The sequence below is a fragment of the Malus sylvestris genome, chromosome 4 (genome assembly GCF_916048215.2).
Source record: "Malus sylvestris chromosome 4, drMalSylv7.2, whole genome shotgun sequence".
Classification (NCBI taxonomy): Eukaryota; Viridiplantae; Streptophyta; class Magnoliopsida; order Rosales; family Rosaceae; genus Malus; species Malus sylvestris.
The window spans coordinates 356,844-379,811 of record NC_062263.1 but is presented as its reverse complement, the minus strand read 5'-3'; the positions used below and the strand labels follow the sequence as shown (position 1 = coordinate 379,811).

Genomic DNA, 22,968 nt, shown 5'->3' with positions numbered 1-22,968 from the left:
TGTTTAATATCTCACAGAAAAAAAATCTTTTATATATATATATATATATAAATGGAGAAGACCAGTTTGGTGAAGCATTCAGAAATACCAAGAAAGCCCTTTTGTTTTCTTCACAATTGAAATCCAAAAATAGGAAAAATGGAGGACAAACTGGTAAAAAAACCTTTAACTAAAATAGAGATAAAAGCATCCAAACGGAGAGTTCAACAAGCTCCGCGAACGTGGGATTCAACAGTCTCCACGTTCTACAAACTACCAGCACCATCTACACTAACTTTCCAAGCAGTTTTCTCCACAACCATTGACACAAACATGTTCAATTTTCAAACTGATATTTGGACACACACAGAGAGACATGCGATGCTATTTGAATTAATTTGGTGAGATTCTTGACTCAAAAGGCTTTTCCCAACCATTCATATCCATCTTCTGTGAAATCTTGGTGCTTTTTATTTTAGTTTTCTTAATTCTTTCTCTCTTCTTTTTGTTATAGGGCCAAGATGATTCTATTAGGCTCCAAAGTTCAAAGGTTTGAGTAACTTTGGGTAAATCTCTATCTAAATTTACCTTTTTAGTTTTTAGGTTTTTTTTAACGGTTTATCTTTTAGGTGATGAATTTGATGCGCTCTACTGCTGCAGCTTTGAGGATGTATATATAAGTTTGTATTTAGTATTTCCAAGTCAATTTTAGTTTGTATTTACTGACACGAATTAAAGAACAAAGTTTATCATAAGCAAGGGTTCATGATATTGTGTTGATTTGTTTTAAAGGTTTTGATTTATCTCTATTTTTCTTTGTGCCTAATCTGCTTTTATTTCGTTAAAATAAATAAATAAAATTCTTCATATTCTATGGGGTTTTATGCAGGCATGAAATTTGATTCCTTTCAAACCAAAATTTATCTGCTCCAACCCCTTTGCGATGGGAACGACGACTTGCAAAAGTAGGGATGAAGAGTACTTCTCCTTCGACCCATTCATGGAATAAGTGTGTAATTGTCAGTTGCATTGAATATCATTAGGTATGAAGGAATGAGTGTGTGTGTTTGATTCTACTTATTAATTTATCAGTAGTAGATTGGAGGGGGAAGGAGATTTTTATTTTTTTGGTGGGATTGTTGGTTTCTTTTGAATTGGATATTAATGTAAGGTTATCAAATGTGTAGAGATTGTTTTAGTAAGGAAAACCTCAAAAGAGACCTTCACATTGCCAATGAAGGAATAACGATGGTTAAAACGTTCAATGTAACTACCCGAGAGATGTTACAAAAAGCCAGTGAAGACGTCTGCAACCTTGGGTGGGTTAATCAATCGGCATTTACAGGTCTCACAGTTTATCAAATTTGATTTGTATTTTCTTTCATCTTTAGTTCCCGATTACTTGAATTTTATATTTTTTGAGATCAGTTCCAGTTGGAGCGAGTTCAAATGCTGGAGAGAAGCATTTGTGGATGACTCTTGAATGACTCCATCAATATATGGGTTCAATTACAAAGGAGACATTTTGCAAGTGAATGTGCTTATTTTCAACTGGGTTTATGAACATTTTAATGAGAGACTGAGAATCTTGTTGGATGAAACGCGCACTCCCTCTTTTACATCTGAAAACCCACAAACCCCTAAAATCGCTAACCTTCAAGAACGATTTGGTAAGCATTCTCCAATCTTTACATTTAAAAGTAGATGAACTAATATTGAAATATATTATATGGATGTGATTTTGAAAGCCGAATACAATTTTGTGTGGAAAATATACATGATACTGTATTAGATAAACTTTTATATTCCTCTGCGTAAGAGTTTTGCTTGCATTATGGGTGTGTTTGAGTTTCCTTATAGTAATGGTGACCATTCACGGCAATTCATTGTTTGCATGATCATCCTTATCACAAAATAAGGATAAATATGTCCCGCGCTTGATTAGTAAAAGTGTTTGTACCAGGTCCTATAGTTTAACGTTAATACCATTATTGTTTACTCATTCATGAAACAAATGTAAAGTGATGTTTAGGGGTTCATATAGCGCCGGTGCAAAAATTAGATTCAGTTTGGAAATAACAAGATTCTCAGTTTCTAATCCATGAAAACTGTGGTGAGAAATTTTGAATTGATCGATATAGAGTTCCGTTACAAACCTAAATGAAGATTAACTGTTAGGAGACACGAATAATCACACTTTTTACATGAAATGTCAACATATGAGTACATGTTCTCTTCTTGATGCAATGCATATACATGGGTGGATTGGCCCATGTAGATATTTCTCACAAAGAAGGAATTCATGCATTAGAGATGAGATCAACATAGATCGAGAAGAGTGGTCACACAAATGGTCAAATTTTTTAGAAGACTTTAATGATGTGTTTGCATGAGCTAATTTAAATTTCTAAAAACTTAGGATATATGTATTAAGACTGCACCACCAAGTGAATAAAATGTAAAGGTATTGTATTAACATACTCCTTAACTTAGGCTATCTGTAATTCTTTTGAACAATTTTTCGTACATGTGTCAAAATGATAGAAAAGGTTTGAGTTTTTTTATGATGGAATTCCAAGACTGCCATGTTATGGACTTCCAAGAGATTAAAAGCATAAAAGTAAAAAAAAAGGCATTTCAGAGATGAAGCATCAGGCCACGGCATCGCAATATTCTAATTGGGTTTCTACTGCAGTTTTATTTTAATTTTGTTTTGGTTTTGGATTGCTTTGTGATATTTGCGGTTTCCGATTGACTCTCTTCGATTGTTTTTTGTGACTTTTACAGTTTTACTTTTATTTTCAGAGCCTTTGTTAGAGATGAAAATTTGAATAAGAAGAAGACGGCAAGGAATTTGTAAGTAATTTTTTCGTTTCTCTTTTATTTTTCTGAATAGATTATTTTTTTAGTCTATGATTGGATGCAAGTGTTCCCAAGCAAATACTGAAAATTTTAGTCACTTTCTTAAATTTATGTCTGTTTATACCATATTTAGGGCCTCGTATTTAGACCTCGTATAAATACTCGGGGGACTTAAATGTAATAAGGTAATAAAGGATGGGGCAAATATGTAATAAGTGAGGAGTCCTTATTCTATAAAAGGACCCCTCACCCTCACAATTGGGAGGCCATTTCTAGAGCCTTCTCACCCCTCTCAAAGCTCTCACTCTCAGAGCTCTCTCTCTCCCTCACTTCTCAGAGAAATACTATACAATCAGTGTGGACGTAGCCCAAACTTTGGGGTGAACCACGATACATCTTGTGTTATTTACATTTCTTGCAGATTCACGGTCGGATTTACGTTGTTCCAAGACCTCCGGTTTATGCATCAACATTTGGCGCCGTCTGTGGGAATCGATACGAAAACTATGTCGGTTTCTTTCTCAATTTTTCATACCACCACCGTGGATCTGCAAAATCACAAAAAATCCAAAAAACCAAATCTCTCTCTTTCTCCTCTCTCGGTCAGTCCTACACAGAAACCAAAACAAAAAAAGAAATCAAAAGAAATAAAAAAAGAAATCCAAATGTAAATCTCTCTCTTTCTCCTCCAAGACAAAGAGCTGTCGAAGAACCAGACGCATAAGAAGGGAAATGAGGTGTATCCCGACGACAGCACTCCACATGTGGGTGTTGCCTTTGCCGTCACCATCTCTGAGGAGGAGCGACACAAGCACCAGCTTCAGTCCATCAGTGCCTCTTTGGCATCCCTGATCTCATCGATGTCAACCTTCTCCAAGTTTCAGGCTCTGGAGATCCATCACAGGAATCGGATCCTCCGAATCATGAACCGGGTTGACTTGGTGATCCAAATCAATGGCCTGGGTTGAATATGGAAGTGAACGAAACCCTGTCGTCGAGCTTCGAATTGGAAGCCCGTGGCTCACTTCGCCTTGACTCTCCGGCTCCTGAACTCGAACCCTCCGTCGCTGTTTTGGTCAAAGCTTCGAAAACTTGGAATGTACCACTGATGGAGATTTTGTCACCAGCTCCAGCTTCGCTCTTGCTTCCACTCACGACGGTGGATCTGGGTCCATCTCCTTACATGTAGACGGTCAGCATCGCCCACCAGATCGTGGCGCCATCAGATCTGGGCCTCCTCCTCTTCCTGCTTACTATTATAAGGATCTTCAAGCAGTTTGAATTGTTCCAACAATACCAGCAACGACTGATTGCGCTTGTTGGAGCAAAACAGGTAACACGGCTAGTGAACAGTGCATTTGTGCTCATAACTCTCGGAGGCAATGACTGGGTCAACAACTATTTCGTCCAACCTGTCTCCAAGACCATGCTAGTATTTCATCCCTGCTTTCTCCACTTACCCCACCTCACTCAGAGGCAAAATGAAAGAGAACCAAGCAATGTTACAGAAAATTGAAGTTCTCTTTCTAAATATCAACAGCAAACCAAGCAAACTGCCTTGAAGCGTGAAGGGAGTACCAGCCTTGCTTATTCCTTCTCTAGCCAGAAATTGAGTAGTGGTAGCAGCGACGAAGATGCTGGTGAGCATGAGGAGTTAGAGGAGAAATTTAATTTGCTTGATGGTTGGACAAGAAGAAGGCAACATGAGATCAATCCAGGCAGAGCTTCGTTTAATCAGAGAGATCCTATCAAAACAGTTGAAATCAACACTTCTCGATCTTACTCTTATTCGAGTACCCCGAATTCCAATTCTATAATCAAAAGATCAGATCAATATAATTATCAGAGCCACCATCTGCAGTATAATTATCAACAGCAAAGAGCTCCTCCTCAGTCATATCCAGTTGCCTCTCCTCAATCACCTGTCACGCCAACATCATCCACTGCTTTTGTCGGCAAAAGCAGAAAGGGAAACAGAGAACGTGAGTGCTATCTGCACTCTGCAAAGTAAAAGCAAAAGCTAAAAGAGAAAGTTTGTACTTTTGCTTTTGTTGACGGATGCATGTTCCTATTTTTTAAAAGCCAGAGAAAAGCAAATGGGCAATGTCGGAAAGGCTGTCCAAAGTAGCTGTCATTTTAGAGAAAAGAGGAAGCAAAAGAGAAAGCAAAAGCAAGGAATAAACACTCCACCATAATGATGTAATTTATTTTATCTTTCAGAGACATATGTATAAACTCCATCAGAGGGTAATATGTATAAACCCCGTCAGGGGGTAAAAAAAAAACAAAAAACAGCAAAGCCCAAAATATATGGGCTGGAATTTTGTGTAGAGGGCAAAGGCCCATAAGCCCAAAATAGCTCCAACCAGGTGATCAAAAGTACGCCCAGTACTCCACAATTATTCGGCAACCCGCCGCTATTACCACCAACCAAGTCATCAAAAGTACGCCCAGTACTCCAAAATTATTCGGCAACCTGCCGCTATTACCACCAACCAGGTGATGAAATGTACAACCCGTACTCTAATATCATTTGGCAACTAGCCATTCATGCCACCAACCAGGTGATGAAATGTACAACCCGTACTCTCCTATTACCACCAACCAAGTGATCAAAAGTACACCCAGTACTCCAAAATTATTCGGCAACCTGCCGCTATTAGCACCAACCAGGTGATGAAATGTACAACCCGTACTCTAATATCATTTGGCAACTAGCCATTCATGCCACCAACCAGGTAATGAAATGTACAACCCATACTCTCCTTCATGCCACCAACCAGGTGATAAAAAGTATGCCCAGTATTCCAAATTATACATGAGCATTACTCATGTCATTCATACATAAACATTCATGAGCATCACTCATAACAATCATACACAAACATTCATGACCATCATTTATGTCAACATTCATGAGCATCACTCATGTTAACATTCATGAGCATCACTCATGACAACATCCATGAGCATCACTCATGTCAATCAAACATTAATGAGCATCATTCATGTCAATCAGCTTCAAAAGCTTCATTTACAGAGCTCTAGCTTTAAAAGCTTCATTTACAAAAGCTCTAGCTTCAAAAGCTTTATTTACAGAGCCCCAACTTCAAAACTTCACTTGCAAAGCTTCACCTACAAAGCTTCAGTGCAGGGTATACAAATACCGCCTCCGAACAACGCCACTTCGGCCCATACATGGATTCAATTTGAAGTCTCCAGCCAACAGACTCTATTGACCGAAAACTTGGGGGACTACACTATACACCATATATTGGGCCTCAACTGGACCTCATGAAAAATACTTGGGGGACTTAGCCCATCACTTATGTATTGAGGAGCGAGCCCTTATTTTATAAAAGGGACTCCCTTACCACCATTAGAGAGCATCAACTTTAGCCCATCATTCATGTATTGAGGAGCGATCTCTTATTCTATAAAAGGGACTTCCTCACCTTCAATGCCATAAGCCGAGCCAACCAAGGCAACATAAGCCACGAGTCGAGCAGCCTCGCAACATGTGCTACTTCTAGTTGAGCATCATTTCAAATTGAGCACCGCCTCATATCGAACATCAGTTCAAGACAACATCTAGTTACTTCGGCCCACACATGGACTGAATTTCAAGTCTCCAGCCAAAAGACTCTCTTGACTGAAGACTTGGGGGACTACTGTTTATACCATATTTAGGGCCTCGTATTTAGACCTCGTATAAATACTCGGGGGACTTAAATGTAATTAGGTAATAAAGGAAGGGGCAAATATGTAATAAGTGAGAAGTCCTTATTCTATAAGGGTGTGTTTGTTTCACCTTCTTAAGTGGGACTGGACTAGCTAGGATTATTGTCCCATGTTTGGTATGCTTAGGGACTAACTTAAGTGAGACTAGCCCGGACTCGTGTGGACTCCGGGCCTCCTTAGATCGTCCAAATTAGTCCCGCGTTGAACCATGGGATTGCTAAGAACGCCTTCCTCCTTCGCTGTTCCTCAACTCTCTGTCTTTCTCTCTCCCTCTCCTAACTAGATCGAGCTTGTCAAAAAATTTATCGATGTTCCTCCTTCTTCATTTTTCTCTGCAGTCGTCGCCTACACTGAGCCTTCCTCCCCAAATCCCCACCATCGTCAACAAGCAGCCCTCTCTCCCAGGTTGTCTCTCTCGTCTACTTCATGGTGAAGCCTTCACCATCATGAAAATCAGAAACCGAATATAGGAGGAGCTTTCCAGCGACCTTCACAAAGCCAAATATCCGAGAAGTCGTTAACATTGGATTCGAACTGTTGGGAAAAACTGCAGGGAAAAATGAAGAAGAATGAGGGCTCGGAGGATCCGGTGGGATTGGGTCCGGAGAGGATCCTCTCCCAAACCTGAGTGTGAAAGGAGTACCAGCAATTAATTGGATCTTTTTAGGGTATTTTTTATTTGTAATAATCAAAATTTTCTCTTTGTTATTGGAAATTTGGATCTCTGTTTTTTGGGTTTTGACTGGGTTAGCTTTGTTATTAAAAATTTGATAATTCTCTAAGTTGCAGCACCTGCAATTCGTGAGGAAGAAGAAGCAGAGGGCTATGCCCTTTTATTTTTTCATATATTCATTTTAATATTTTAATAGAAAATAAATTGAATATAATAATAATTTATTGTTAGTCCAGTTTTTTAGTCTGACACTGCACCAAACGCTTCACTAAACTAGTCCAGCTTAGTCTAGTCTAAGCCAGTCCAGCTTAGTGCTTGAAGTTAGTCCAGTCCGAGATAGTCCGTGGAACAAACGCACCCTAAAAGGACCCCTCACCCTCACAATTGGGAGGCCATTTCTAGAGCCTTCTCACCCCTCTCAAAGCTCTCACTCTCAGAGCTCTCTCTCTCCCTCACTTCTCAGAGAAATACAATACAATCAGTGTGGACGTAGCCCAAACTTTGGGGTGAACCACGATACATCTTGTGTTATTTACATTTCTTGCAGATTCACGGTCTGATTTACGTTGTTCTAAGACCTCCGGTTTTATGCATCAACAATGTCCATTTTATATACTGATCTATTTGTAAAAGTTAATTTGATACCAATGTAAAGTAGTGTATTTATATGTGAATTTGTTATTTGATTTGCGCAGAAATTATTATTTTAATGATGGCTTACAAATGAAAACCAAATGCTCTATATGACTAATAGTTAGGTTAAGATGATTGATGTGCATATTACATGATTAATTATTGATAGTAAATTTTACATGTACTGTATAGATAAAGATCAAAATTTTCACATTATTGATAAAAAAAAAAAAGCCAACATAATGTATAAGGTGGTGTTGTGGAGTTTTACATATAAAGATCAAGTTCCACTCTGTAGTGGCATTTGTGATGTACGAGATTGATTTGAAAGATTATGTTTAGCTTCATTCTATTTATGTGCTTCTCTCCTTTTAGGTTTGGAGGATTAAACAATTTCAGTTCAAAGACATAATTTTTACATTTATCCCATTGAAATACAAATTTGGGAGGATCAAGAGAAGAATAGAGATTGGATAGTTAGGTTATTTTGTCTTATTTATTTGTCAATTTTAAACTCAAAATAACATTTGAACAAGTTTAAGTTTTTTTTACCAAGGTGGAATTCAACCATTTTTCGTGGTAGCTGACTGTGATCATACTTATTATTCTGTTAAGTTGGTAGAAAACGCCCGAACAAGTGTGCCAATTTTATTCGATCTCTGAACGGTTAAAAAAGGTAGAGCACGTGTGTTTTTTTTTCAATAGAATGCAAATTTCCTTCAACTTGGAGAAATACTATTCCAGGATTATGCTTACTACTTCTAATCAAAAGAAGAAGAAAATACACACTTGAAGGTATCTATTAAAAAGGTAGGAGGAAACATGGATGTTGGCCTCTCACAAATTCATTGGAAAAATGAGTGTTAGTATTTCAAAGTTTAAAATTTTGGATGGGCAAATAAAAAAACAACTAAAGCAATACATTCTTAGAGGCGCGTAGCTCCCGTGATGAAAAAATGCCTCTCGCATGAGCATGAATAACATTTAAATCTTTACGTTACGCAAAGTAAAAATGAAAAACATGATAATTTTTTAGGACGTGCATGGTAAAAAAAAAAAAGTTCCTCTATGCACAATACATTTAAAGTATATCTTGACAATTACAATGGAAAAAAACTAATACAATACATCTTTAGGGGCGCGTTGCGCCCGTGATGCAAAAATATCTCTCGCACGCACGTTAGTGCGTGCAGAGAGGCTAGTTATATATTAAAGTGGGCAATTAGTTAACAAATCAAAACATTAGTAGATATGAACAATTCAATTAGGCATAGAGTACCTGAATTGAAGCAGAAAATGAAAATTTCTGGCGAAAACTCATTTCAAAATTTTGGCATAGATAAGAATATTGTTCGAGAAAATTACCCAATTTACTCTTTTGTATGCACTGTGGTGATCAAGAACGTGCGATGGAGGACGGTTCCATCTTTAGTCTGTGCAACTGCTGATATGAAATGAGGACATTTTTGGCATTTCAGAATGCTTTACCATTGTGTGCTTCTCACTTTATATATATAGATATAGATATATACGAAACCAACGTGGGAAAAAAACAGGGGTAGAGGCTGCCATGAGTTTCAGTTGTTGCTTGGTATTACAGACTCTCACACTCCAACGTGGGATAAAACGGGTTTAAGCAACGTCCAAGTCATCATTCTTCTTTTTTTTTCAAATTTTTCGCTTTTTTGCTTTGCAATTCTTCTCTCTCTCTCCCTCTCCCCAGGCGTAAAAGGAAATTAATTTGGGTGTAAGCTCCTTTTTTTTTCACTTCCACGGGTTTTCGCCTTTCAAACGTATGTGCTATAGCTTTTGCAAACCCTAATCCGTCTACATTGTGTTCTCGCCACTTGTGCCAGGTGGTGTTCCCCACTTGTAAAAATTTAACAACAAAATTGAGCTAATTGAAAAGAAAGTAAATAATATCTGAGTGTGAAATTGGGAACATTACGTAGCACAAGTGCCGGTACTCCTAAAATTTTCACTGCGAAGAGCCCAATACACGCTCCCGGAGCCACCTCGCTTTATCATGAGATCAAGCTGGCATTAGGAGAATATCCATTATGACAACTCTGATTCCGAGGCTCACCACAGAAGTATCCCTAAATCCCCTCCATTGATCGCCATTTACACATTACGATCTATTTCAACACGAGCAAAGACTTCCCGAATCCCAAATCAGGGGCAGGGCTTTACCACAATGTTTGAAATGGAGATGCAGCTAAGAGATTATACTACATGAAAATCAAAGAGTAGTATTATTCGTCAATCCATATTTTACTCATCATTACATTGCCCAATCAGGGCCCTTTTTTCATCAATATTGCAGTAAACAACATGAAAGTAAGGGTCCTTCCTTGCACCAAGTTAACCCCATGACGCCCACACACAATATCCCAAAAGCCAAATTCTAACCAGAAAAGGCGGAAACAATACATAAACGAAGCAGATAGATAAATCAACACCGATTTTCATGTCATCAAGCACCCACACTGTGAAGCACAACGGTCTCAACAGTGAGGCCAGGCCCAAATCCGAAGAGTACGCCCCACTCCAGTCCTTCTCCAGTTGTTTTGAGTCCTTTCTCAGCAGACTTCCTCCTCACTTCGTCCAAAATAAACAAGACACACGCACTCGACATGTTGCCGTAATCAGACAGCACTTGTCTTGTAGCTTCTAGTTTCTCCGGCTTAAGGGCCAACTTGGACTCTACTTGGTCCAGAATAGCAGGGCCACCTGGGTGTGCAATCCAGAAGAGCGAGTTCCAGTCTGAAATGCCTATAGGCTTGAAGGCCTCGTTAAGGCTCTTTTCGATATTCTTGGAAATAAGCCCGGGAACGTCCTTGAGAAGGTGAAATGTAAGCCCTACTTCACGGAGATGGCCGTCAATAGCCCCATCACTGTCGGGAAGAATGGTTTGTGCTGCTGACACCAATTCAAACAAGGGCTTCTCGACTTCGGGCACTGGATCCGAACCAATGATGACGGCCGCTGCGCCGTCACCAAACAAGGCTTGACCCACAAGACTGTCAAGGTGGGTGTCACTAGGCCCGCGGAAGGTGACTGCGGTGATCTCAGAGCACACAACAAGAACACGTGCACCCTTGTTGTTCTCGGCCAAGTCCTTGGCCAAACGGAGGACCGTCCCGCCGGCGAAGCAACCTTGTTGGTACATCATGAGGCGCTTGACGGAGGGGCGGAGGCCCAAGAGCTTGGTGAGTTGGTAGTCGGCGCCGGGCATGTCGACACCGCTGGTGGTGCAAAAGACCAAGTGGGTGATTTTGGACTTGGGCTGTCCCCATTCCTTAATGGCCTTGGTGGCAGCCTCTTTGCCAAGCCTTGGGACTTCAACAACCACCATGTCCTGCCGAGCATCGAGTGAGGGAGCCATGTACTCGCACACAGTTGGGTTCTCTTTCAGAATTTCTTCAGTCAAGTACATGTAACGCGTCTTGATCATAGATTTGTCACCTGAAAAGTTAGGTACCATATGTTATTCAAGAATCAATTTTCTGGACCTTTAAGTACATTTATTGATTGCATGGAAAATAAATAAATGCAATTATTAATTAGGTTTCCCCATAAGTCCTTTCTGACAGGCTGTTGTGCAGGGCAGCAAGGAGGTTTTGTTCATCTTTAATTGGTGGTTTAATTCTTTTTCCAGTTACTAGATTCTTCATGCTATTTCTATTTTTGACCAGAAAATATTTTAATTTCAAGTACCAATGAATACGATATAACTATTGAAGCGAACCACTATCACAAATATGAAGTTAGAAAAAACATTTGTTTTTAAATTACTGTATGGAAATAATATTGTTGTTTAATTAGTACTGTTTTTCCCCTTAAAAAAGTACTGTTTTCTACTTATATTAATACAATTGCCCCCTCTTCATATATAAGTAGTTTACAGAGAGAAAAGCCATGACCATTACTTTGAATTTTGTTTCTCTGTGGCTATATTCGTAGTTCTTCATTATTTACAAATATGGAATTCATATCATGAATAAACGCTAAAGAGAGAAATAAGAACAAATTGTAACAGATGATGACAAAACAGATAATTATTCAAAGAGAAATGAGAACAAAAAAAAATTGGTACATACACATGCGCTGGAATTTTTCTTTGAGCTCAGTCTTGTGCTCACTGTTGGTGATACGAAAGTAATAGTCGGGGTATGTGGCTTGATCCACACAGTTGGGAGGAGTTGCTGTCCCAATGGCCAAAACAGTGGCCGGACCCTCAGCCCGTTGAGCCTTGCGAACTTCTTCGACGGTCACCATTTTGATCGGGTCGTCAAGAAAGATCGAAGAGAGGAGGAGTTAGAGGACGTTGCAAGGGTAAGTAAGATAGCAGGTAAAGGGTGTGACACAATGTTAAGGGAAGTGGATATATTTATATAACGCGAAGAGAGGGTAGATGAGGATCACGTGCCTGACCCATTACTTCGTTAGAAACCCTCAACTACCTAAGGGGAAGGGGGCTTGTTGGCACGTGCATTTTGTGTGGTCTGCTTTGCCTACTAACCTGTGCATGATTTGGAATGTGTTTGTTCTCTCGTCTTACCTACCAAACAAGGGGTAGGAAAAAATCTACGTGGTATTTTATACATGATTTGGAAAGCTTAGAGTTCCAGCGGAAACAAAACAACAAAACTGAAAATCATACATTTAATGTGCAATATGAATAATATAACGTAAAATTCCCTTAATTGGCTTTAAAGTAAATTCTCATGATGTTGGTAACTCCCACACACCATTAAACGGGAGGACGGTGATAAATCAGTGCATGCATGCAGGAATATTCAACACCGACATATTGTAATTTTTTCTGGATTATACTTGGATACAGGTTAGTAAGTCATTTTCTTATTTGGTTCAATAACAAAACGTGTTCTTTATTTTTTAAAGTTCAAGAAAAATTAATAACATGTACATTATTAATTAGACAATATAATTTTTCGCACTGTGGTAAGATCAGAAAGATAAAATATTTATCGTCATTAGAAATTAATTTCTGAAAATCGCTTAACATTAAAACTCAATAGTAATCTATACTTAGCCAAAATATATTGATACTTACAAATCACTTATCCAACACATAATTATAAGCATTCGATCGTTGGTATTACGGTCTAACGATATCCTCTTCACTTGTAAGTGAAAGATTTTAGATTCAAATTTTATAAGTGTTGAGTTTGTAACCAATTTATTCTCCTCGTCCCTTATTGTAAATATATATCCGTCGAAACTGAACGGATGAATATATAATTAGCTAAGCTAATTAGCTCGTCCTCGTCACCAATGTATTCTCATTTAGGTGCAAATCTTTACAAGATTATGATCATAATCCGAGTATGCGTGGATTGGGGGACATTGCATATATGATCTTGGACTAGATATACATCGATCTCATTGAATTTGAGAGCAGATATAGGACGTGAGCTAATTACTTTTGTTTGCTAAACTCCATAATTTGCTTACCAGTTTTAACTTTGAATTGCGAACAGCTCCGTATCTTTCATTCAAAGACAAATACATACAACCATGTAGTATTACGGTCTAATAATATTTCTCTTCACTTGTAAGTGAGAGGTCTTAGGTTTGATTCTCCCAAAAGGTGAATTCGAACAACATTATTATGGCTAGCTCAATGTGAGGCATAGGCCACTCCCCCACCCCTTAGTAGATAATATTGTTTGTTAAAAAAAAAAAACGTATGTACTAGTGTTTTAAAAAACCAACCTCGGGGCACGCCTAGTGCGCCTCCGAGGCTAGGAGTGAGAGTTGCCGCCTCAGTTTCGTGGGAGTGGGCAGAGGCATCGCTGGAGAGCGTATGGGCGGCAGAGGCGCCCCTCATGGCCTCTAGGGTGTTCATCTGGGCTTTTTTTTCTTCAAAATCCAGGTTTTCTGAAATGTTTTATGTCGTTCTAGTTTCAACGAAGAAGGAGAGACTTTCTCTCCAAATCCCACAAATTCCCATAATAATTTCTCCAATCAGCCTTTATTTCATTTTAAATACCGTATAAATAATCCACTCAACCCGTTATTTTCCCCATTTATTTCATTTTAAATAGCCTATAAATACTCCATCCCATTTATTTCATTTTAAATACCCTATAAATACTCTACTCAACCCTTTATTTTCCTTTAAATTTGCATAACTATTGATTTATATCATTTTAAATACCCTATAACTACTCCACTCAGTCTTTATTTCCTTTTAAATTACTTATAATTGCAACATTCAGCCTTTATTTCGCTTGAAATTTTCCTATAATTGTGACCACTCATCCTTATTTTCCTTGAAGTTCTCTATAATTGCTTTTAATAAAATAAATAATTACAACATTTTAAGACTATATGACATAGTTTCCAAGTACAATTAGACTTAGTAATGAAGAAGACGATATTATCTTTGATTTAGTTATAATTATATTTGTTTTTACAAAGTATTATATTGTTATAAATATACCTATATTATATTATATATATTGTTGGACGCCTCGGCTACGCCCCGCTCTTTAATACATTTGTACGTACATATACGTACATATCCTTCCAGCTTAAGCCCACAACCCTTTTAGTTTCCGTGTCATTAGTTCTCCTCTGTCATTACGGCTGATTTACCAACCCTAGGCCCTAGCTAACTAGATAGCTAGCGAACAACGTTCACCTCAAGCATTGCATGTGTCCCAAACTGTGCTAGGTCTGGTGAGTCTGGTTCTAGGTATCTAGCTGCAATTTGGTTACTAATTTTGCTTGGTGCTATATGTACATATAGTTGGTATTCCTAATTGCATATTGACTCGTATATACGTGTAGATAAGTCAAATATATATCTCCCAATAAGCAGTTACTACCGATCTCTCCGGTAGCATAGAGCTTTGGAACATCTTATTAGATTGATAGATTCATCAAAGCATTAGAGAGTCCTTGAGCCCTAGGATGTTAAAGCTTGAGTTTGTTCTACTTGCAAGTTTCTACTACAAACGGAGTTGTTGATGATTGAATTATTACTTAAGGAGTAATGCTAAGGAGACTAAATTTGTAGACAAAGTTTTGAAAATTAAAGGACATGGAAGTTGATGATTGGTTTATTACTTACACGTTGACAAACGTGCTTATTTTTATTAGTGACACATCATTTAGTTTGCAAATTTAGTCTTTCTAGCATTACCCATTATTAAATGTTGATTAACATGTTTATTTTCTATTTGGGACAAACACGTGGTTTGCCAAAGTCATCTAAAATTGTTATACTTAGCATTCTCTTTGGAAAAAGAAAAGAACTGAAATAAGAAAAAGATAAAGACAGTACTTGAGCGACAATTAATAGCCAGACTCGGATTCGGAGTTTCGAGTCCTCAATCCACCCCTATTAACCTTGTAAGCCCTAGACACCGCAGTAGCACCCCCTATTAACCTTCGTAACCCCACAATAACGGCTCCTCTATTAACCCTCGTAATCCCTTGAACCGCAATAACGGCTCCTCTATTAACCCTCGTTACGTCTTGACACCGCAATATCAATAATTTGTATTGTTCGTGTGAACCTAAGGGGGTTGTTGTATAATGGCGTAATTAGCGAGTAATTAGTATAACAATGTTTTGTGTGTTTCTGATTAATGAAGACCAGTATCATCTTTTCATGCCCAAATTTGATTAGAACAGTAATTCTGTGGGAGAGGGATCAAAAAGTGCAACCAAAATCCGAAAAGGAATCAAAGTAGCTAATTTTCCAAAATGAAAACCCAAAATAACTGTGTTAACTGAAGAAAAAAATTCAACTTAGGCCCAAAACCATACCAATGTTGGACCTTTCACAGTTTCCCGACTTTGTATCTTCAAACAGGCTAGAAACAAGCTTGTCATGTATCCTCCAACCTGCCTCAAAATCCATATCACTATGACTTAATACTACTATGCCTCCGGGAATCCAATATCCGAATGTGGTTGTGTGGCTGAACATCTTATATGGTTTGGCTGGTGGATATGTATTTCAAAAGAAAATTGAGAGGGCTTGTCTTTTTGTTCATCGTGAACAGTTCGTTCATGAATGCCTATGGAGGAATGCTACCAGCAGCACTTTATGTTGCATTATGTCGCTTAATATCTCGCAGGTTGATAAGGCTTGGTATAATATTTAACTTTTAACAATAATAACAGGTCTTGTTTAGTAGATATACAATACAACTTTTTCTGTAGAGAATATTTAGCAAAATATTGACCCTTTGCCTCGCTCTCTCTCTGAATCAGTATGAGAGAGAGAATGCAGTTTTTTTCTGATTTTCATCACAATATTCTTCTTATTTGCAGATCTATAATTAACGCTTTTACGTTTGAAGTTGTAATGCCTGTTTTATATGTATATTAAATACTAGGTTGCTGATGGCCCGCAAAAACGCAAGAAAATGTGTGTTTGAGACTAAAGGTGGCGATAAGGGGTAAAAAACATCTAGTCAAGTTTCGTTATCTTTTGCTGGTAAGCTTGCAATGGGGAATTTCAACTAGCTAAGAAAACATTGATTTGTTAATGTAGTTTAATCAGATATATCTTGCCTTGCATGATTGAGTGAATAGAACCTATGCCAGCAACTCAAATCTCTGCAATCTATCAAGTGTTAATTCTACAAACGCTTCATTTGAAGGACTTCTTACTAACAACCATGCTTAATTTGAATGGTCTTTAGCTTTCAGTGTTGTCTAAAATGTGGGAACATGACATGCCTGGAACCCCATGTCTGTGTCTTAATTTGACATTTGTGTTTATTGAAAGAACTTAAGCTAGGGTTGTAGAGACTGCAGGCGTGTGGATTGCTGACTTATGTAATCATTTGGCTTGGATTGTTGACTCGGATTACATGTAGGATAATTAGGTTTATCATTTATTACCGTTGTTAGATTTCCGGTTATTAGTTGCTTGAACCCTTATTTAAAAAATGAAAACTTATTCTCTTGTTCTTTGTGAATTTTGTTGAGCATCTTTCTTAATTCTTACCGTCTTAGAGAGCAAACTCATTTTGGGCTATTGTCTTTTGTCGTTCTTTCCACTTTTTGGAAGGGGTCGGGTTGTTAACTTTACTTTTGATTCGAACTGATTACTTTCTTTTCTGTAGTCTGATTTTGATATGCTGCCCCACCAGAACATGCTGTTAGATTATATGAATTTTGGTGTGGTTCAATGGAGATTGAATAAATTTCTTAGAGAGAAGAATGGAGAATTTCAGAGAGAGTATTCACAGTAGTGGGAGCAACAAGAATGATTTCATTGATTCACTTCTCTCTCTACAATTGCACTTGGAATATGACCGTTGCAACTGAAAGAGAATAATCCCTCCCTTTCTCTTCTAACAGAAAGAAATTATCTTAGCCCTCCATGTCATCTATTATAGGATTGGGCAAACGAGCCCTGGACCCGTGGGTCGGGGGGAATCCTCGCGGTTCCCTGGGGGGGGGCGGCGGATCCAAATATTAAGGGGAACGGGCCCCTGATCCTAACTGTTTCTAACATGGGATATTGGATGAATTTAATGATTATTCCACCTTCACTCTCCACCATTCGATTGGATAATTTGGATCTTCCTCACCCAATCTCATCTTCTTCCTCTACTCTTTGCAGCAGCTATCGCCAATTCTTCGTCTCTGTCTCTCTCTTTGGCGACTTGCGAGGTGCAACCACCATCACCACCTTTTCCTCCTAATTGCGACTACCCCATCACCGCCGTCTAGAACACCACTATCTAGAACACCACCATGATCTTGCGAATCGAAATCGACCACCTTCTTCTCATCTCCTCCCAAATTAAGGTACTATAATTTCTTAAATCTTAACTATCTGGAGTCTCTGCATTCTACAATCTCTGATTCTCTCTGATTAATTTTTCAGATTTAGGGATTTATGGTTTTCTAGATATATGCCCTTTTTGACTCTGCAATCTCTGACTCTCTGCATTCTATAATCATATGGGATTTCAAGAAAACCCCAAGGGTTTAAATTTGCATTATTTTGAACTATTTAAGGGGAACCCGTCTCAGGTTTTCCATTCTGTAATCTCTTACTTTCTCCATAAGTGAAACTTTCGTTGGATCGGTGCGTTATTTTGAACTATTTAAGGGGAACCTGTCTCAGGTTTTGCATTGTTCTTAAGAAATTAATTTCAGGGTTTAGTATTCTAAATGTGGTAAAGTTTAAAAAAGTTGTGGTATTTAAGCTGATTCCTACTAGATTAGGGGTTTAATTGGTAGGGTCTACTTGAATTTTGTGGGATTTGGGATTAGACTTAGGTTTGATTTTATTGGATTTGGAAGGTACTGAGGCATGCTTTGGAAGTTTTAGTAGTGAGTTTGGTGAAATGGATTCTGATCACAATGTTGGTGATGAATATGGTATTAACGGACAAAATGCAGTTTCCCAGTGGTGGTGACAGTGTGGCCATTGGAGGCGGCGAGATCCCCATCTCTCCCATTAGTGGTTCCAAATGAGCGTGATGAACATCTGGTAAACCATTTAGATTCAAGTTCTGAAATTTAATTGATTTGAAATTCCCAATTTGATGTTGAGATGCAATATATGTTTGCAATCTGTAGACTATCACGTATGTAAGCCTAGCAAGTTGACACCAAATATGATCAGGAGTAGGTATTCAAAATCCCCTTTTAAGTTTTAACTTTGACCATTTCATGCAGATTGGATTTGAATGTAAACTCATCTTTATAAGCTTTTATTTGTAACTATTGGCAGGGAAAAATGTATTCACCCATTTGAGAACTGGGAAAAGGCTATGAACGCCTTGTACTGACAGCAGAGCATTTCTCATTGTTTTCTAATGAGCTATTCTATATACACAATCCAAATAACTTGTTCTTAAAATAAAATAAAATAAAATAAAAAGTAATTTGGACCCATGGACTTGTCCCGTTTAAAATGGGTCAGGTTAGGTTTTGTTCCAAATCTCAAAATTCATATACCCAGCCTGTTGCATTTTAAAACGGGTCGAGTCTGGTTCCTACAAATTTGGGCCCGGCCCGGCCCGTGCCCATCCTTAATCTATCCTATGAGATAGATACATGTGTCACTCAACATCACTTACTCTAACTTAATCTAGAGCATCCATTTGGAATGTAATCCAATTGCTCTAATTAAAACAAGTAAAATGAATAAACTTATTTATGCTAAAAACACAAACACTCCCTTCTGAGTGTTTAGCAGAAATCACACCCAAAGCTTTCCTCAAGCATTCAAATCGATCCATTGCCAAGGCCTTTGTGAATATATCTACAATTTGCTTCTCAGTACTGCAATACACCAAATCAATCTCACCATTCTGTAATGCATCTCGGATAAAGTGAAACCTTATGTTGATATGCCTTGTCTTGTGATGTGCCACTAAATTCTTTGACATCACAATGGCAGAGGTGTTATCACATAGAATTTGAGTAGGCTCCACTTGTTCCTCACTAAAATCTGAGATAACAAACCTTAACCAAATGGCTTAAGCAGTTGCTTCTGCAACATTAACATATTCAACCTCTGCAATGGAAAGTGCTACATTGCTTTGCTTGATTGAGGCCCAAGAAAATGCTCTAGAACCAAAACTAAAAGCATAACCAGAAGTGCTCTTCATGTCATCTTCACTTCTTACCCGATCACTATCACAATAGCCAATAAGCACATCATCTTTGCCTTTCTTATTTGCAATTCCATAATCCAGTGTTCCTTGGATATATCTCAGCACCCTATTTACAATTCCCACCCTATTTACAATTCCCATGTGTTTTCTAGTTGGATTGTGCATGAATCAAACTAGCAAACTTGCAGCAAACATGATATCAGGTATTGTCATTGTTAAGTATAGCAAGCTACCAACCATCTATCTATAAAGACTTTCATCAGCCATCTCACTCCCATCTATTTTGCTTAACTTTTCATTTGTTGCAAGTGGAGTTGCAACAGGTTTGCAATCTTTCAATCCAAACTTCTCCAATAAGGTCCTTGCATAATTCTTTTGATGTAGAAAAATGCATCCTTCTGTTTGAATCACTCAAAGCCCCAAGAAATGATGCAATAAACCAAGATCTGACATTTCATATTTTCTTATCATTTATGCTTTAAATTCATCCATCAATGCACTAGAACTCCCTGTGTATATAATGTCATTCACATATAAGGACACAATAAGAATTCTTGCCTCAGTTGCCTTGATATAAAGAGTTGCCTCACTTGGACTTCTATGAAAACCAGAGCCATAGAAATAGGAATCAATCTCTTTGTACCAAGCCATTAGTGCCTGTTTCAAACCATACAAAGCATTCTTAAGCTTGCAAACCTTGTCCTTCTTACCTGCAATTACAAATCCAAGTGGCTGGTCCATATACACTTCTTTATTTAGAACTCCATTCAAGAATGCAGATTTCACATCAAGTTGGAACAACTTCCAACCTTTATGTGTAGCAAGTCCAATTAGAGTTATAGTGGTGTCAAGCATTGCCATAAGGGCAAATGTCTCATTGAAATCGACCCCAGGTTTTTTAGAGTATTCCTTAGCAACCAACCTTGCCTGATTCTTCTGTATAGACCCATCTAGGTTCAATTTTGTTTTGTAAATCCATTTGACACCAACTACTAGTTTATCAAATGGTTTGTCCACAAGTTCCCAAGTGCAGTTTTTCTCTATCATAACAATTTATGCCTCCATTGCCTTCTGCCATGACTCATCTTTTGTTGCCCCCTTAAAGTTCTCAGGCTCAACTATGCATAAATTACATTTTACATACACTTTTGTCAAGCTTTTGAACTTCAATGGAGTGTGATCATAGTCTTGAGGACCTGTGTTATTCTACATTGGAACCAATCTTGAACCATTTTCAATTACTTCACAAGTTTCAGATGCTGGTATAAGAGACTCATCATTTACATCACATTTGTCACTTGAACTCCCTTCTTCCCATTGTTCACATATTCCCACTTTAGACATTGGTACACTAATGTACTTCTCATATTGAGATTTCCAATCCCAGCAAGCATTTTCATCAAATATCACATCCCTTGACACAATTATCTTCTTTGAAATAAGGTCATAGAGTCTATAACCTTTCTCACATGTGCCATACCCAAAAAAAAAAAATGCATTTAGCATTGGTTTCATCTAGCTTCTGCCTAAGTTGACTTGGAATGTGGGCATAGCATATAGAACCAAAGGTCTTCATGTGTTTGATTTCTGGCTTCCCCCCACTATATGCCTCAAATGGGGTCTTTTTATCAAGAGACTTAGTGGGATATCTATTCAAGATATACATTGTTGTGTTGACAGCTTCTACCCATAAATCAAATGGAACTCCCTTCTCAATCATCATACATTTTGCCATTTCCACTATGGTTCTATTCTTCCTCCCAGCTACACCATTTTGATGTGGTGTGTAGACCACTATTAGCTGTCTTTCCATGCCCATTTCTTCACAAAACTCTATGAATTCAATAGATGTATACTCCCCTCCTCTATCATTCCTCAACTTCTTCAATTGGTAACCACTTTGTAACTCAGATGTAGCCTTAAACTTCTTAAATATACCAAACACCTCAGACTTGTTTCTCAAGAAATAGACCCCACACATTCGAGTGTAGTCATCTATAAAGGTAAGGAAATACCTATTCCCAGCCTTAGTAAGAGTTTGCATATGCCTACAAATATCCGAGTGAATGAGTTCTAGAGGAAGAGAAGCTATATATGATACTTCATTTGGAAATGCATCTCTGCAATGCTGCACATCCTTCACATATCTCATCTATCACTTTGAGTTCAGGCAATCCCAACACCATATCATGTTCTTTGAGTTGCCTCAGATTGCCCATATTTAAATTTTCTAGCCTCATTGACAAATCATAGATGACTTACACACACCAGCTTTTAGAACAATTTGCATCTCATGTTGAAGTTTCAAGGGAAAACTTCTATTTCCTTTCATTGGTATTTTGGGCACCAAGTTTGACATATAGCAATCATCATATATCTCAGCATTTGTACCACCAAACATAAGAAAGTAACCATGTTCCATCATCTATCCTACACTGAGCAAGTTTTCTTTCAAACCTGGAACCAACATTACCTCATTGATATATCTTCTCCCCATTTTGGTTTCAATTACCAAATTCCCCTTTCCTGTGACATTAATAAGCTGACCAGTGCCCATTTCAACTTTAACAATCATTGTCCTATCAATGTCAACCAATAAATCCTCCCTTCCAGTTATGTGGTTGCTGCATCCATTATCCACATACCATATGTCTTCACATTTCTTCACAATGGCATTGTTACAGGCATAAAACATTGTAGTAGTATCATTGACTTGGTTAACAAAGTTTACATGTTGGTTAGCCTTCTTTTTCTTACCACGACAATCTTTTGCAATATGTCCTAACTTGTGGCAATTATGGCACCTAGGCTTATCCTTGAACCAACCTTCACCAAAATGTAATTTATCATAGTGTATACAAGGATTCTTAGCTCCTTCAGAGGTACCTCCAACTCTTCTAGCTTGATTTGCAGGTCTATTATCTCATTTCTTCCCCTTTGACTTCCAATTTTTCTATGGCTTGAACCCTTGATTCCCATTGTACTTATTTTGTTTTGGAGCAATATTGAGGCTAACAAATGCCTTCTCAATTTGAATCTCATCATGCCTATCAATTCTTTGTTCATACCCCTTTAGAATAGCCACAACATCTTGAACATCAACAGTATCTAGATCCTTAGTATTTTCAATCACAGAGGTAATACTATCATAAGATCTAGGTAAGCTTATCAACAATTTTTGAACAATTCTCTGATTACTAATATCTTCACCATAACCTCTAATTTGACTAATCAAATCAAACAGTCTAACTAGATATGCAGAGAAAGCTTCATTATCACCCATTCTAGTATATTCAAAATCGCGGCGTAAGCCTTGGAGTTTCACAGCTCTTACCTGTTTATCTCCCACAAATTCTTGTTTCAGGACATTCCCAGCAGCATTTGCAGTATCTTGGATGGCGATTATCGGGAAGATCTGATTGGAAACCGCCCCTTGGATGATTCCAAGTG

At 38.0% G+C, this 22,968-nt stretch overlaps 1 protein-coding gene and 1 long non-coding RNA gene across 3 annotated transcripts; one reads left to right on the top strand and one right to left on the bottom strand.

The window, feature by feature from the left end:
- The first annotated feature begins 216 nt into the window (after positions 1-216).
- LOC126619849 (uncharacterized) lies at positions 217-8,439 on the top strand. Of its 2 annotated transcripts, none has more exons than XR_007622170.1 (6): positions 217-380; positions 494-545; positions 869-1,324; positions 1,408-1,649; positions 2,785-2,835; positions 8,264-8,439. It is a non-coding gene; the product is annotated as an uncharacterized LOC126619849 (long non-coding RNA). The 2 variants fall into 2 exon arrangements; XR_007622169.1 differs by lacking the exon at positions 8,264-8,439 and having other exon boundaries at positions 869-1,022; positions 1,167-1,324; positions 2,785-2,946.
- Positions 8,440-10,120: 1,681 nt separating this feature from the next.
- On the bottom strand, positions 10,121-12,268 carry LOC126619847 (polyketide synthase 5-like). The gene is made up of 2 exons (XM_050288263.1): positions 11,992-12,268; positions 10,121-11,356 (listed from the first exon to the last, which is right to left on the bottom strand). Exons 1-2 carry the CDS (start codon positions 12,167-12,169, stop codon positions 10,365-10,367), a joined length of 1,170 nt encoding a protein of 389 aa, XP_050144220.1. The 5' UTR covers positions 12,170-12,268; the 3' UTR covers positions 10,121-10,364.
- Positions 12,269-22,968: the final 10,700 nt, after the last annotated feature.

What these genes read in the sequence shown, in the direction of transcription:
- LOC126619847 (XM_050288263.1), bottom strand. Translation starts at nt 12,169, where the DNA reads ATGGTGACCGTCGAAGAAGTTCGCAAGGCTCAACGGGCTGAGGGTCCG. An exon ending in AGAAAAATTCCAGCGCATGT is followed by an intron (nt 11,357 to 11,991) that starts GTATGTACCAAT and finishes CTAACTTTTCAG; the next exon opens with GTGACAAATCTATGATCAAG.